The sequence below is a fragment of the Eptesicus fuscus genome, chromosome 9, assembly GCF_027574615.1.
Source record: "Eptesicus fuscus isolate TK198812 chromosome 9, DD_ASM_mEF_20220401, whole genome shotgun sequence".
Lineage (NCBI taxonomy): Eukaryota > Metazoa > Chordata > Mammalia > Chiroptera > Vespertilionidae > Eptesicus > Eptesicus fuscus.
In genome coordinates this window covers 102,259,936-102,278,043 of record NC_072481.1, presented here as the reverse complement: position 1 = coordinate 102,278,043, position 18,108 = coordinate 102,259,936, and the positions used below count along the sequence as shown (strand labels likewise).

Sequence of the window (18,108 nt, the reverse complement as noted above, 5' to 3'; positions counted from 1 at the left end):
CGAGGCGGCCTGAGCTGCAGTGGCCTACCCTTGCACGAATTTCATGCCTCGGGCCTCTTGTCTGTTACACTCTTCCACCTCCGCTATTTTATTGTTAGTTGGAATGTTTTAAAGAAAACCCAGTACCACATAATTGTACTTGTAAATACCTCAAATGTAACCATCATGAATTATACTAAGTAGTAGGAACTCCTTAATATCATCTGAACTCAGTCTATATTTAGATTTCCTCAATTGTCTCAAAGAGGTTTTTCCCCAAAACGTTGGTTTGTTGGGATCAGAATCCATATAAGGTACACATGTCAAACATTTAGTTGTTTAGTTTAGCCCCTTAAGTATTTCTTATATTTACCCATTAAGTCCCCTACCCACACTACTTTCAGGCCATTGAGATTTATAGGGTTTGGTTGATTGCTAATCTAATTTAAATACTACTGCTGCAGTTAGACTGCTGAGTGCAGTTTAAGCTTCTTGGAGGCTCTATATGTACTTACACTATAACTTACTGTAGATGTACAGTCATAATATGTTTTGAAGTCATGTGAAGTAACTCTTTTCTGAATGCAGGTACCACTAATGATTTTGTTAGGTTAATTTATTTCAGTTTGCTTAACATTTTTAGAGATTGCTTTTATTTTTTATTTAATTTCAATATCATATAACACATTTACACTGTCCCAAATTCAAATTTGTTGTAAGTTACACAGAGAATCTAGCTTCCATTCTTGAAGCCTGCAGTATCTATTTTTATTAACTTTTGTATAATCCCCACCCCCTTTCTAAAATTATAAGCAACACACATATATTTTTATATTAATTCTTCATCAAAAGGTAGCATATTATAAGTACTGTTTTTTACCTTGCTTTTTTTACTTCATAGATTATTTGAGTATACACTACTGAACTTTACTCCATTTGTACAGTTACCTTGTAATTTTATTACTTGCATGTACTATTGTTTGTTTAGCTAATAAGTCATTGATGGAGCTTTACAAATAATAAAAATATTGTAATGTGACCTTTAACTTTTACTTTTTGTTGTTTGTTGTTATTTTTCCACAGAGCTTGGGACTGCTTTGTTCGTTGCCTGGATCATGCTTATCTAGGCTCCCTTCTCAGTCATGTGATAGTAGCTTTGTTGCCTCTCATACACATCCAGCCTAAGGAAACTGCAGCTATATTTCACTATCTTATCATTGAAAACAGGTATTGTAACTGAAATTGATAACAAATGTAGCAACTTTTTATTACTGTATCTTTATGTCTCAAGGTATTAGGATTATTATTATTAATGTAGAAATGTTTATATTCTGTTTAATTTAGAGTTCATCAGTAACAAGTATATTGATATATTTTAAGACAATACATATTGAACAGATGGCTATTTCAGTTGTGACATGGTTTCCATTATAAGTATATTTTAAATTTATTAATTAGTAGGTCAGCAACTGAATTATTTTTCATCAATTTTGAAAAAGGTGAGGCTAACTTTACCTTTCTTCTCACAGTCGAAAGGCATATAATTGAGTAGCATGAGAAAGTTAAGAGGGATATTCATTACTTTCTATAGCTTATCTCAGTTGAAACTCTTACTACTTCATTAGATTAAATTTCAAAACAGTCTCCCTTCCTTTAAGCTTTTATTACATTTCTTTATATTGGCCATATTTAAAAGCATTTCTTTATCTAGAACTTTATAACATGCAGAGACATTTTGTGGTTCTCCATTTCCTAATCGACAGATTCTAAATTGCTTATTTTGACATTCATGGCTTTCCAAAATCTTACAATATCATACTTCTTAAAATAATTTCTCAAGATTTTCCAAAATAGACAGGCTGTAATAATTCCAGATTGTTTATTTTTAATTTTCTTTTCAATTGTCATTGCAAGAACACACATTATTCCTTTCCATTTTTATTCCTCACTCAGGCTGCCTTTTAGCCCAGAATTTTGTCCCATACATTTCAATTTTTTTTCATTTTCCCACTTACTGGTGTGTTCATTTGCTTCTGAAAAGTTAGGATTTAAGTATTACTTATTTACCTACTTATTCATGTAATTGCTACTCCCATTATTTCTAGAAATTGTCCAATGTTACTGTAAATAATTAATGAAAATTTCTGAAAATACAGAAGGAAAGGCTAATGTAGTTTATTTAAGTTAAAAATTTTTATTTTTTATATTTTGTACATTATAGAACTGCATAATCACTGATCCAGACCACTTTTTATTTTATTTTATTTATTTTTTAAAATTTCTTTATTGATTAAGGTATCACATATTTGTCCTCATCCCCCCATTCTCATCCCAAACCCCTCCTAATGCATGCCCCCTCCCCCATGTTGTCCGTGACCACTGGTTAGGCTCATATGCATGCATACAAGTCCTTTGGTTGATCTCTCCCCCTTATCCCCACTCTCCCCTACCCTCCCTCTGAGGCCCGACAGTCTGATCCATGCTTCCTTGTCTCTGGGTCTGTTCTTGTTCATCAGTCTATGTTGTTCATCATTTCCCCTAGATGAGTGAGACCATGTCCTACTAGAAATACACTTAAAAAACCGAAAACGAGACAAGCCAAAATGGTTATGCTGAGAGGCAAATGAATCAGTCTGTAGTGAGTTTCTTTCTGGGCCAACAGTTCTTTTGAGTCCAGATTTTAATGTCAAACAGTTCCTTATGTGTACATGTCAGCCATGATATTTCAGTTCTGGATGGTGGACAAATGGTGGTAATGCAGGTCCGACCCTTTCTGGTTTGGTCCTGGGCAACCTGCAGTGACGCCCAGCTGCTAACTGCTGGTATGGCAAGCATCGTCAGTGTCTTCCATCTCTGTACTGTTTCTCTTCTGTCTTCATGGCTGGAGTGGTCCTGTCAATTCTTCTCTGTTGCAGGAATCCACATGGTCTCAGAGTTGTTTTCTGAAAATATACAAACATATTCTCGACCAAAAGTTAATAAAGGAATCTTTTCTATAAATTTGACTTGGGATCCTTTTTCATTTTTTGCCCAAACAATTTTCCTCTGGCTTGTTTTGACACCATGTATGTTTTACATGGGTGTCTTGCTGTTAGCATTACAAATGAAAGTTAATTTTCTAAAGTAAAAATTTTCTAGATGTAATTTACTTACAGGATACTTTTCCTTATATGATATTCTTCTACTATCCCCCCTTTTTTGAGTTAAATATTAGGAGGCTTTTGGAAATTTTATACTGTAGTCTTGATAGCTTTTAAATTTTAATTTTTTGCACTAAAATATGACTGCTTTAGGTTTATTACATGTTATGCAATTTTACCATGAGATGAACTACTAATAAAAATTTTAGTTAACACTTTAGGAACAGTTTTTTGTCCAGTACAATTAATTTTTCTAGAATATTTGCTTATTTCAATTAGCCAATTTAAATTAGCCTGAAAACTTGACTACTATTTTACTGTCAAATTTAATACTCTTAACAACAATCTTATTTTACCCTGTAAATATTATTGGAAAGGATTATTTGCCTTCTTGAGTAGGCAGACCACTTTTTAAATACTTTTTATATTATCATACAAATAGTATATCTTTATCATAGAGGAATCATTTCTCTATCATTAAAAAATTCTATTTTATTCAGTGCTAGATAGAAGATCTTAAGCTCCTTGAGTGAGGAAATTATTTCAGCTTTCTTTATTGTTACAAACTCAGTGTCTAGCACATAGTAGCACATAGTAGTTACTTAATTTAATGCATATTTGTTGCATGAGTTAATGAAGATGAGAAATTACTATTTATTTATTTTTCTTTACTTGAATTTATTGAGTTATGTGAGACCAGAATTTAGAAACACTTTATTTGGACCCAGAAATATTAGAGTATTTATTTGAAGCAAATTAAAAATTATTTGTGTCAATAGGAATTATTTTAAATAGTCTCTAAAATTCTAAATGAGAGTTTGGCTATTTGTTGCTGCATTACAAAACACTCCAAAACATAGCTTCCTAAAACAATGAGCATTTTTATTTATTCATAATTTTGCAGTCTGGGCTGGGTTCAGTTGGTTGACTCTTTGGCTGGTCTTGCAAATAGTCATTGGTATGACAGCAGTCAGTCTTCTGCTAGACTTGGCTGGGCCTCTCCTTTTTTCATGTAACCTCAGAATCTTTTGTCCATGTAGCCTTGTTGGTGGCCAGACCTCTTCTGTGGTGACTCAGGATTCTTTTGAGCACAAACACAGCCAGAAGCTGTAAGACTTTTTTAACACTTAGTCTTCAAACTGGCACAGAATCTCTTCTGCCACATTTTGTTTGTTAAAGCAGGTCACACACCAAGCCCAAATTGAAGAGGAAGTTACTATACATGAGTGTGTATACCAAAAATATAGTTTATTCACAGACTGCCACGGGTTTTTTTTCTTAGGTTTGATGATTTGCCACTCTTAATTAGCTGAGCATCCCTAGACACGGTTAGGAAGAATACCCTGAATGTCAGTAATTAACTAGCACTTTTAAATGTGTGTTAAGTTGGCCTTAATTTCAGCCTCTTTTTATATATTTTTAGTGTGCATTCTCTTTGCAAATAATTCTTTTTCTTCCAACTGACAATTAGGGATGCTGTACAAGATTTTCTTCATGAAATATATTTTTTACCTGACCATCTAGAATTAAAGAAGATAAAAGCAGTTCTACAGGAATACAGAAAGGTAATTATTTTTTTGTATGATTTCGATCAGTGATACAAAATTATTCCCAAATTCCAGTACATTGAAAAAGATTCTTTATATTCATACCTAGCCAAAATATAGTCATATTCTAATGGCTAATTCCTGGTGACTAGATAATTCTGTCATAAATTCATGATTTTTGGAAGAAAGTTTTAGCATTTAGATAAAAGATGTAGTAGCATTAGATAGAACAGAGAACCTTTACTACCTAGGCCAATATGTCCTACATATAACCCCCAAAAGAAGCTACCATGGCTGCATGCCCTGGGTAAAGAAAGAAAAGCTGTGGGATTCTAATAATGTTGTTCTATAAAGTATAGTGTGGAAATTCAGGTCTGACTGATTTCTGAGCTTTAGAAGGGGAATAATCTATTAATCCATCATCTTGAAGTCCAGTGAACTTGGATTTGTAAAATTATTAGTGGTGATTCCATAGAATTTTAGGGCAGAAAGTGGAATACCTGACCTTGGGTCAAAGTGGCAGAGGTATTTACTACAGACCCCATGATAGGTTCTGCAGACTTTATTTCTCCTTTAAAAGGTAATTCATGATAGTTTTAAGAAAATTAGTAGTCGGAGTAAGGAAGGGGTGAATTATTTGCATAATCTATAGACTTTGCTCAAAGCTATAATGTAGCCCTTTGTAAGTAAGGGGAAACTTGTATTTCTTACCAAGAAGAGGATTTATTTTAGATAAGTAAATTTCTATGTCATTGGAAAAATGTATTTTCTCCAGCTTTAAAGATGATAGAATGAAATCCCTTTCCCTGAGAATTGCTTAAAATGACATACTATCCAAGGGAAGAGATTGAAATTATATTTTAAAACTGCTTTTAGTAGGGGTAACTTAGCTACTTTAATGATAGCTCTAGGGACTCAAGGCCTTCCACTGTTCCTAAAGTGGTTAATGGATTAGATGTACACCTCTCTGCTCTTTATGTAGGAAACCTCTGAGAGTACTGATCTTCAGACAACTCTGCAGCTATCGATGAAAGCAATCCAACATGAAAATGTAGACGTTCGTATTCATGCACTTACAAGCTTGAAGGAAACCTTGTATAAAAATCAGGTATCCTAAGATACAATTAAAAAGGCTATAAAAAAGAAAGTTTGGAAGTTTAAAGACAAGATGACAGATTGGCGTAATTGCTTGCAGTTCAGTAGGTTCATTGAAAACAGTGATTTTAATTTTATCTAGATTATATTATAGACAGTCCTCAGATTACGTACGTCGTTTCATGGTTACGTCGCCATCTCTTATTTATTTATGTAAAAAAATGTTTCGTCATTTTGACGTATGTACATATGTGCTTTATGTTTTTTATTATTTATTTGCCACAAGTAAAGGTCAGGAATTGTTATCTTTCTTTAAAATTTTTTTTTTATTGTTTCACTTCATTACTGCTGTGTATGTGCTCCATGTGAGTGACGTAGGTGCTTATGTAGGTGGGTTCCGACTTACGGCGAAAATCGAAAAGTGTAGTACGTCGCGCCATAGGAACGGATCTCCGACGTAACCCGAGGACCTACTGTATCTGATTTAGAATTGGCAATCCATGTGGTGTCCTTTAAGACTGAATATCAGTGCTTTGCAAAGGTTTTTTTGTTTGAAAGGCCATGATTTGATGGTTATATGGTAGGTCCTGCATCTTTCTGAGTAAGGATGCATGTTTTTTAAAAGTAGCAGCTTATGTGAGACTTCTCATATAATTTCCTATAGATTCCTGTCATATACTAGTAAAATTTTAGTGATTTTGCCACTTTACATTTTGACTGAATTAACTTTATTAGTTTTGATGAAGCTAAATTTTTAAATTTATTTTTTCCTGGGGCTGGTGAACTTTATCTTTTTCCTTGTCAATATAATGTAGATTATCCCTAACCTTGATGATAGTGAGAACTGAATTTAAAATGCCAGATCACTATAAATATAAAATGGAAAAATTTAACTGAGGTACTTAATTTTGCATATTAATTAATCCATATGATATGAGAGTCTTAAAACCCTCATGAGTTAGTGTTATGCTTGTTTTCATGATGGAAGCATTTATTTAGGAAAAAGATATACATGATGGTTACGAGTACCTGCTTCTGGGTCAGTGAACTTATATAAACAATGTGGGGAGCAGCCAATGTGGAGATGGCCCTACCATAGGTGAAGAGCTTTGAATCTCCTTGAGTGTGTGACTTATGTCATATTAACTTTGGTCCTGTATTATCAGTGTTGGCCCTAGTCGGTGTTTCTCAGTGGTTAGAGTGTCAGCCCCAGCATCATAGGGTCTTGGGTTCAATTCCCAGTCAAGGGCATGTACCTGGGGTTGCAGGTTCATTCCCTCATGTGGGAGGCAACCATTCGACGTATCTCTCTCTCACATTGATGTTTCCCTTTCTCCCTCCCCTCCCCGCCCTCTCCTTTCCCCTTCCTTTCTCCCTTTAACTATCTAAAAAAGCAGTGGGGCCCTGACCGATTTGGCTCAGTGGATAGAGTGTCGGCCTGTGGACTGAAGGGTCCCGGGTTCGATTCCAGTCAAGGGCATGTACCTTGGTTGCAGGCACATCCTCATTAGAGGGTGTGCAGGAGGCAGCTGATCGATGTTTCTCTCTCATTGATGTTTCTAACTTTCTATCCCTATCCCTTCTTCTCTGTAAAAAATCAATAAAATATACTTTTTAAAAAAAAGCAGTGGGAAAATATCCTTGAGTGAGGATTAACAAAAAAACCCCCCACAAATATATCTATATCTATCTACATGTATTTCTACACTGAGTGGCCAGATTATTATGATCTCTGAACAAATAATAATCTGGCCACTCAGTGTATATCCTATATAATAAAAGGTTAATATGCAAATTGTCCCCTTGACCAAGAGTTTGACCAGCAGGCAGGCTGGACCGCCCATGTCCCCTCCCCCTGGCCAGGCTGGCCTGACCCACCCATGCACGAATTTCATGCACCGGGCCTCTAACACACACACATACACACACACACACACACACACACACACACACACACACACACTCTGAGTGGCCAGATTATTATGCGTTCAGAGATCATAATAATCTGGCCACTCAGTGTATATTGTCAATGTTATAGCCTCATTCTTCGCCCTATACCAGTGGTCGGCAAACTGCGGCTTGTGAGCCACATGCGGCTCTTTGGCCCCTTGAGTTTTTAGCAAAGGCCAGCTTAGGAGTACCCTAATTAAGCTACTAACAATGTACCTACCTATATAGTTTAAGTTTAAAAAATTTGGCTCTCAAAAGAAATTTCAATCATTGTACTGTTGATATTTGGCTCTGTTGACTAATGAGTTTGCCGACCACTGCTCTAAACTATATTAAAACTACTCTGCTTACCCTTGCCCCAAACTTCGACCTGGATTCCATACTTAAAGGTCCTCTAGTTTCTTTTTTTGAAAGAAGCAGCATGATTTTATTGAAATGTTTTAGTACAGTGTTGGAAGTTCTTAAAATTCTCAATTCTAAACCCAATCACTGCAAACGATGTATTCCTGAATCTAGTTGACATCCTATCTAACAAAGGACAATTATAATATGAACTAGTAGCCCATTTGCAGGAAAAATCCTGCAAGCGGCCGCATGCGCTGCCGCTGCTGTTGTGGCAGCCGCGCCTGCACCCGCGCGCGCTGCCGCCACCCACCCCGCTCCACCCCACTCCGCCCTGCCCCGCCGGGGCTTTCCCTCTGGCAGCCATCTTGCTTTCCGCTTTTCTTCCGTCTTCCTTCTAAGTTGTCTTCAGTCTTCACTCCTCCCTCCCTCTGCATATGCAAATTAACCGCCATCTTTGTTGGGTAATTTGCATACTCACCCTGATTGGCTGGTGGGCGTGGTTTTGGCTGGTGGGCGTGGCTTGGGCGTAGCGTAGGTGTGGTCAATTTGCATATTACTATTTTATTAGGTAGGATGTTTGTAAATTGATTAATATAAGTTAAGTTGGAGACTGAGCTACTTTGTATATTTACATATCTCTGGCTCCTCATTTCAGCTAGATTTATTCTGAGTCTGCCTCCATTCAGCAGAGCTAGACAGGACCAATATATTTATTGGTTTCACTTAATATGTTTCTATACCAGAAGCAAGGGAAGTGTGGGTTATGGGATGAAGCTGCTCAGAGGCTTGGTTCCTCATTTTTGTTGAACTGAAACCATCAAATAGCTCAGGTCTACACTGCCACTTTGTATGGCTAAGTCTAACTTAATTAGTTAATAAATGTATTGGGAGTACTTTAAAACCAAAATGTGGTCTAAATAATGATAGAAAATCAGTTTTTAAATATTTTTTTATTGATTTCAGAGAGGAAAGGAGAGGGAGGGAGGAGGGGAGAGAGAAAAACACACCCCTATTGGGGATCAAGCCTGCAACATGGGCATGTGCCCTTGACTGGAATCGAACCGGGGACCCTTCAGTCCACAGGCCAACGCTCTATCCACAGAGCCAAACTGGAAAGGGCTTGATAGATTCATTTGAGAGAGAGACAGAGACAGAGAGAGAGAGGAATGGGGCGGGGGGTGGATAAAGAAAGAGGCATGTATCTGTTGTTCCACTTGATTTATGCATTCATTGGTTGATTCTTATGTGTGACCTGACTGGTGATCGAACCTGCAACCTTGGTGTATTGGGATGACACTCTAACCACTGAGCTACCTAGCCAGAGTGAAACAATCAGTTTTTCATTCATAGAATGACGATATATGTTTTTCTATCTTTTTGAAATCTCTAAATCATTATTTTAAAACTTCTACTTAATTCTAAATGTTAGATTAAATGATTACCTTTAAGTCCGTTGGTTTTAGTTATGTCAACATGTCTTCACATGTATGTCAAGCTGCCTACCTATGTGTGTTTAAAACTACATTTTCACCATTCTTGGCACACAAATTCCAAGAAATACAGATGTCACTTATTTATCAAAAATTAAGATTACATGGCATCTAAAAATAGGCTCTTTACATATCTCAAGTCAATTCTCTATATAGTCAGTCTGTATTACATAACTGGCTTTACCATGCTATAATTTTTTTCTCAAAAACCATTTTAGGGTGCAATAAAATGCTCATTTCTGCAATGACTAAAATGACACTTTTTAACTTTGTTACAACCTCTGCTGTAGTGAAATTTGAAACATTATAGATATCTCTATTTTACTTTTCTACCTGCAGAATTTAGATTAAAGAAGTTATTGTCTTCAAGTTTTAAGACTTAGTAGAAGAGAGAGATCAGTTTTTATTATTCTGTGTAGGCAAATTTTCCTTCTTTTGGGGATGAAGAATTCAGTTGGTTGCCCACCAATGTGCATATAATAAAATTCACAAAGAGGCAAGGCTTGACTTCTACCACAGAGTCAGGGAGACATCATGTAGGAGCATGTTATCAAGGGCCATCTTATAGAGAAAGCAGTCTTCCCCTCCACAATCACTCTTGAGCTCTTACTTGAATATTACCTTAATGGAGGAACTAATGTTTATTTGTACCTCTTGGTAGGCTTTCCATACCTACATTTTTCTTATAACAGCTTTAGTTGAAATAATCTATTGCCTAGAAAACTTGCTGCTTCTGATTACAAAAAGCAAAAGAACATTAAATCAAAACAAATAAAATGATGTTTAAATATGCATTTTGTGTCACTCACAAAAATCCATCTTTTTATTTATGTTAAAAGCAAAATTATGATCAGATTAATAAATTTGAGGGGACTTAGAGGACTTTTGTTTTGGTAGAAATCTGCAGCGTTGGAAAAAAGGCAGCATAAAAGTTATAGCTAACAATGTGACCTAAAAGAACGGGATGACAGGATACGAGGTGTCCAAAGAACTGTCCACCTGGAATGGACAGAGGCAAGCATATATGTGATAGTGAGTGGAGAGTCCATCTAAAATGGTTTCTAACTCAGATCTATTGCTGAACATAATTTTGGAATTTTAGAACATGACATTTCAGGTAGGTGATAGTTATAACATGTTTTTCAGACGTGGTAATAAAAATTACTGAATTGCACGGCCTCATGTGTCAATGGAACTCAAGCTTTTAAGTTTAATATAGGGATGTATGACTAGCAAAGGATCTCTCCTCTTGGCAGTTCAGATTATTTCTAAGCATTAGACATGGTCATGGTGTAAATGAAAATTCATATTGATCATCACCTCTTAGATATAAATGGCTAAAGCTGAGAACTCAAGGAGATTTCTTATACTCTTAGGGAAAAGCCAGAACTGCCACACTTTTTCTACAAATTCCCTCCCCTGTGCAGGCCTGGTCCCCCCGCAACTGCCCTCCCCTGCAGGTCTGGGTCCCCCCAACTGCCCTCCCTTGTTGGCCTGGTCTCCCCCAACTGCCTTCCTCTGCCGGCCTGGTCACCCCCAAATGCCTTCCTCTGCTGGCCTGGTCTTTGCCAACTGCCCTTCTCTGCTGGCCTGGTCACCCCTAACTGCCCTCTCTGCTTGCCTCATTGCCCAGAACTGCCCTCCCCTGCAGGCCTGCTCCCCCCAAATTCCCTCCCCTGTGCAGGCATGGTCCCCCCCGCAACTGCCCTCCCCTGCAGGCCTGGGTCCTCCCCAACTGCCCTTTCTTGTTGGCCTGGTCTCCGTCAACTTCCCTCCTCTGCCGGCCTGGTCACCCCCAACTGCCCTCCTCTGCTGGCCTGGTCACCCCTAACTCCCCACAACTGCCCTCCCCTGCAGGCCATCTTGTGGTGGCCACTTTGTGTCCACATGGGGCAGCCATCTTTGACCACATGGGGGCGGCCATCTTGTGTCTTGGAGTGATGGTCAATTAGCATATTACTCTTTTATTAGATAGGATATATAATTTTTAATTAAATTTTTTGGTGTGACAATGGTTACTGAAGTTACTTGATTTCAGTGTACAATTCTATAATACATTGTCTGTATATTGCATTGTGTTTATCACGCAGAGTTAAATCTCCTTCAGTCACCATATATTTGACCCCCATTTTCCCCTTACTAATCCCCACTCTCCTTCCCTTTGGTAACTACTATATTGTTGTCTGAGTCTGAGTTTGTTTGTCTTATTTGTTCATCTGTTATTTTCAGTTTTATATCCCACGTATGTGTGAAATTATACGGTTCTTGACTTTTTTTCTGACTTACTTTGCTTAGCATGATATTCTCAGGATCCATCCATGTTGTCACAAATGGCAGTACTTCATCTTTTCTTATGGTTGAGTAGTATTTCACTATATATCATTTAAATCATCTTTTATTTAGTGTTTCATAATTTATCTTGAGTATGAAGTGCATTTATCTTTGTCAACTAAAGTATTATTTTTCTGTTTTCTAATTTTAATAAGTGAATAAATGTCTAATTTTTATATTTTCTTATTATTGATTATTGGTTCCTCTTTTTGTGTATTTATTTCCGAATTAACTTGTGATATTGTTTAAGTGATTGCATATTGAAGATTCCAGGTGAGATAAAATGTCTTTTTTCTTTTGAAATGTAATACTCTAATTTGAATCACAGTTTTAACATAGAATTTGAGATGCTCATATATGCTTGACTTTTGCTAGAAAGAAAATTATATAAATGAAGTATCCAAAGTAGTTACACAAGTACAATATCTAACCTTTAACTGGTTTTAGAATAATTTCTTGTTAACAGCATCCTACAGAGATAGATGACAAAGGATTATTTGAACCAACATGTTTTTAATCTTTCTTCCTACCTCTTTTTAAAAAATCACTTTCACATAACCTTTTCCCCTATCTTTTTTCCCCTCTCTAATAGTTTTTTATATACTTTTCAGTCTTCTCATTTTAACTAATAGCTATTCCTCCTTGATTTATTTGCTGAAATATCTGTTGACTATCCTGAGTTCTTTTTCATCTTCTTCACCTTGTAAATATATTTATTATTGTACAGATCATATGATATTTTAATTATTTGTTTACATGTCTATTTCCCATTAGGTTGTGAACTCAGGATAAGAACTGTCTTAGTTATTTTTTTATGCTGATGTAATAAAACTCAGTTATGCTGATGTAATAATAGTAACTATTTAATGGGTTAATGATTAAAAATTTCAAACACTTAATGATTCTAATATGGAACATATTGTGAACTATATTATGTGAACTCATGAAAAACTAGCTAAAAAGACTACAGATATGAGAATTTAATTTTGTAATATTTATGTCAGATATTCCTTAATCTTTTAAAGTTTTCTCGTTAGGAAAATACACTTCTTTGTAAAAACTATGTATAAACTTTCTCTTTTTATTTTAGGAAAAACTAATAAAATATGCAACAGATAGTGAGACAGTGGAACCTGTTATCTCACAGCTGGTGACAGTGCTTTTGAAAGGTTGCCAAGATGCAAACTCTCAAGCCCGGTTGCTCTGTGGGGAATGTTTAGGGGAGTTGGGGGCAATAGATCCAGGTCGACTAGATTTTTCAACAACGGAAACCCAAGGAAAAGATTTTACATTTGTGGTAAGTAATGGTAATTTGGAATGATAAGAAGAGTTCTCTGCCCTATTGGGTTTCTATGTTCCACTTACAAAGAACTATTCGGTTTATTCTTAGCGAACTTGATCTAGACTAGGCAATTTAGGTAACTTCTGACTTTATTAAAAATAAAGTTTGAGCCCAGTTTAGTGTGCTGTGTTCTTTTAAATAAGCTTCCTAATTTATTTTTGACAAATACTTAAAACTTAACACCTTGCCGACTGGTCATAAGATAATTTGTGTCTGCACTTACATTAATTTAAGTAATTTTAAAACCGTACATTGCTTTCAGACCTTAAAATTTCTTAAATTAATCTAAGTGCAGACACAAGTTATATTGTGACTGGTCATCAATATAACCAGTAACAATAAGGTGTTAATTACCTAAATATTACTATTTATACACTATTGCTGAGTGTTTCCATGGGAAACTAATTTCCCAGAGTGTTCTAAGAGTATATGTATAAAAGGTTTCTGTGGTCAAATGACTGCAAAATCCTATAAAATGAAATTAAACTGAACTTTTAACATACTGGTACACATTATTTTTTGGAGCTTCTCCAGGAAATGACATATTTACAACTTTCTTTCTAAGGGTTAAAAAGACAAAACCCACAAATAGTTGGAGTTATATGAAAGTTGAATGATTCTAATCCTATATAATAAAGAGGTAATATACAAATGGTTGTTATGCCGTGACGCATAAGGACTGATCACCAGGAGGGCAGGGCAGCGAGCTACAAGCCGCTGAGAGCTACAAGAGGGCGGGGCAGTGAGCTATGAGCCTGGGAGAGCTGTGGTGGCGGTGGGCAAGCGCACAGCTGAGGCAAGCAGCAGTGAGCTACTCGGGCACATGCAGGGCCACTAGTCTATCACATAAATAGCCTTAAAAGCCTTAGATTTAACGTCACTACAGATTATATTTTAGCCTTACCACCAAACTTAGTTTAACCTTACTATTCTTTCCTTTTCTAAGAAAAATTCACCATGGAAGATATAATACAGTTTAGAAAAATTTATGCAAATTATCCTTGATTTTTTTCTTGTTTTTATTGAGACTGGAGTAGAAGATTTGAGTTTTGCCTATGGATTATTGATGGAACTGACAAGAGCTTACCTTGCATATGCAGATAATAGTCGAGCTCAAGATTCTGCTGCGTATGCCATTCAAGTAAGAGTGCATATAGTCATTGCTGACTTTATGTTACTGGTTTTTAGTAAGAAATTTTTCTGTACTTTGGAAACTCTTATTTTTTAACTATTATTTTTGTTATTAAAATAATACAAGTTCATAATAAAAAGTTCAGAGTACAGAAGTATACACACTCAACAGATTATTATAAGTATTTTGAAAAATTATCTCTGTGTAAATATGTATATTTTCTCCACCAAAGAAGAAGATCATATTACTTATTATATTCTGTAACTTTATTTTCCTTTGTGTTTAACAGTCTGTCTTGGATAATTTCCATATCAGTACAATTCATTTTTTTTCAGTGACTTAGTATTCATTATGAATATACGTTTATTTAAGAAATTTATTTAACACATTTAGATTACATTTAATGTTTTGCTTTTACAAAAAATGATTGAGAGAACATACTTATATTTTTGAGCACTTTGAGTAAATATGTTAATAATATAAATACCCAGAAATTAAAATGTCTCAGAGCAAGTACAGAGCTTTATTAAAATAAAATTTTACCAGTTTCTATTCCCTTGACAAATGTTTTTTATCAAAATTTAAAATTTTTACCAGTGTGACAGTTGAAAAATGGTACCGTTTTATTTTAATTTTCATTTAATCAGGAGAGAGGTATAACATCCTTTATATATTTATTGCTTTTTAATGAATTTTCTCTATCTCTTTTCCCATTTTTCTCTTGGTAATTGGTCTATTTTTTATTGATATTTAAGACCTATTTGGATATAATGTAAATTAACCCTTTGTCTACCATACATGTAATAAATATTTGATGTCGCTTTCTTTTTTCATGGTATATATATATTTTCAATTAGAAGGTTTTTTTGTTTTGTTAGATATGCAGGTCTAGCATTCATGGTGAGAGGTCTCCATTACAGATAAGTATTTGGAGCTTTATTATTATAGATATGGTACTTAAAACTATGATTCTGGATGAGATGATCAAGAGAGGGAAAATAGATAGATAGTAATTGAGATCTGGAGAAGGAGAGGTCAGTGGGAAGAAGAGGGAACAATTAAAACTGAGAAGGAATTGCCAATAAAGTAGAATAACGTAGTCCTTTGGAAGACAAGGGAGTGTTTCGAGAAGTATGGAGTGATTCACTGTATTAAATGCTGATTACATGATTGACAATTGACTTGGCTATTGTAACATAGAGGTCGTTGATGACCTTGATTAGAGCAGTTTCAGTGGAGTATAGAAAGCCTTGTTAGAGTATTTTTAAGAACATATGGGAAGAGGGGAATTATAGAAATTACAGGAACTCTTGAGTTTAGAAGAATGAGAATGGCTGGAGAGGAAATATGAGTAAAGGTGGGGGAATAACAGTATGTTGTTGCTTGGGAACACTTTAGCAGAGGGGAGTAAAGTGATGTAGGGATAATGTAATGCTATTTTACGTAGGTAAAGAGAGATGGAATGTAGTATAGAAGTAAGAGGGATAAGTAACCTTAATTAACAACAAAAACAATCCTTCTGTAGTAACAAGAGAAAAAGAGCATGTGGGCACTGATACTGATATTGGCAAGTTGGGTAGATAAGAAGATAGAAGTTGTAGAGGTCTCTGCTGATTGCTTCTGTTTTCTCAATGAAATATGAGGCAAGGTCTGCAATTGTAAGTATACTAGCATTTTTCAGTGTAAATGGTCCTGAAACCAGAAAGTCAGAGAATTAGTAAGTCTGTCAACTTTGCCAAACATAAGAGAAAGTTGGCTTCAAATAAAATTTTTATAACACTTTAAAGTTAAATGAAAGTGAGTTTTGGATGTGTCTATATTTGGACTTTTCACATATTTCCTTTAATTTAAAAATACTAAATATAATTATTAAGTATGTTTTGCTATATAATGCTTATATTTTTAAGTATTAGGAAAAAGCTATGCATATGGTCATTTTTAATGGAGTTGGAAAGAAAGAGTAATATCTGATGGAAGATACAAAACACTAACATATTTGTCTTATTTTGAAGATTGATATTAGAGACAAAGATTTTTTCTTCATGTATAAAATCCCAATGATTTTATTTTCAGGAAGATAAAATATAATCATTTAATTCCTGGGCTTGAATAGTAAATTGGTCTTTAACATTTGCATCTTATTTTCCAAATTTTAAGCTCAATATTTTATATCTAGACTATGAGATATCTTGAATTTTTGAATTATTGTGGATTATTAGTTGCTTTCATTAGAATTCAAAAATGGTGATAGAATTAAAAATAAATAAATATATAACAAGCAAAATTTTTTTTTAAAAATATTTTATTGATTTATTACAGTGAGGAAGAGAGAGGGATAGAGAGGGATAGAGAGCTAGAAACATCGATGAGAGAGAAACATCGACCAGCTGCCTCTTGCACACCCTGTACTGGGGATGTGCCCGCAACCAAGGTACATGCCCTTGACCGGAATCGAACCTGGGACCTTTCAGTCCGCAGGCCGACGCTCTATCCACTGAGCCAAGCCGGTTTCGGCACAAGCAAAATTTTTAAAAATGGTTAAATTCTAAGAATTATACTTTTGCAAATATAGGAAATTTCAATTTTTTTCTTCCAAATACCTCTCAATCTTATATTTTAGTACATATTATATATAAAACACAAACTGCATGTACAAGTACTATCACAGCTTTGTGACCTTGAGTAAGTCATCTAAATGGTTCTAAGCATTGAAATAAATGTCCTAAACAGGTTCATAACCCCATTTTATAATTTTGTGTATCTTTCTGTGTATATTTATAACTATCGTATGTGGAATATTGATGAATCTAAAGGTTTACCTGCTTTACTGGGGATGGATTTAAAAATGTAAAATATTCATTTGTAGGAGTTACTTTCGATTTATGACTGTAGAGAGATGCCAACCGACAGCCCAGGTCACCAATTGTGGAGGAAATTTCCTGAGCATGTTCGGGAAATATTGGAACCTCATCTAAATACTAGGTTTGTGGACTCATTAAAACTATTTTCATAACATTGTTTTTAACTGCATAAAGTTAATTTTATTTTTGATATATTCTTTTAGCATTCAAAGTTTTTTAATATGTTTTAGTATGTGTTTTCCACTGTGATATGTTTATTTATAATTTTGTTAAAATGAAAGTACAGTTTGCCCATTAGTTAAATTCTGTAATTTTAAATATTTAGTCATGCTTATTGAAGTTAAAAGGATTGACTTTTTTAAAATTCAGCTAACATAGTATTTTGGAAGAATCTACTTTAAATTAAATATGAGTTGAAGCTTTTGCAAGGTGTAATTAATACAGAAATTTAAGAGTTTAAAGGTAATCTCAATTAGAGATAACATATTTTCAATCCTAGCCAGTTTCTCCTCATGAAGACATTTTCTACCTCTACTTTTTTTAAAGCTATAATAAAAATTATACTTATTTGTATAGTTTATTATATGTATACCCATAATAAGCATTACTATCTTAATCTTAGTTTTGCTAACAAGAATAACTTTTAGCAGAGGTGATCTATTTTAAATAGCTTAAATTTCCTTATATTTTTCTATTATTATTTGAAATGTACCTCAACATTTATTTTCAAAGCAAAGAAACACATATCTATTTAGATACATTTCATGATAAGCACAAATGAGGAAATCTGAGAGTTATAATCTTAAAATTATTTTATAAAGGGAACAGTCTGGCTCTAGCCAGTTTGGCTCAGTGGATAGAGCGCCAGCCTGCAGACTGAAGGGTCCCGGGTTCGA

General features: G+C 34.9%; 1 protein-coding gene across 1 annotated transcript in view; it reads left to right on the top strand.

Annotated features, from left to right (window-relative positions):
* ATR (ATR serine/threonine kinase) overlaps window positions 1-18,108 on the top strand; it is a 165,966-nt gene that overhangs the window by 59,275 nt on the left and 88,583 nt on the right. Inside the window, exons 19-24 of the mRNA XM_008158576.2 lie at window positions 1,063-1,206; window positions 4,591-4,684; window positions 5,649-5,774; window positions 12,968-13,174; window positions 14,247-14,360; window positions 17,218-17,333. Coding sequence (XP_008156798.2) covers window positions 1,063-1,206; window positions 4,591-4,684; window positions 5,649-5,774; window positions 12,968-13,174; window positions 14,247-14,360; window positions 17,218-17,333 — 801 coding nt within the window. The remainder of the gene's footprint in view (window positions 1-1,062; window positions 1,207-4,590; window positions 4,685-5,648; window positions 5,775-12,967; window positions 13,175-14,246; window positions 14,361-17,217; window positions 17,334-18,108) is intronic.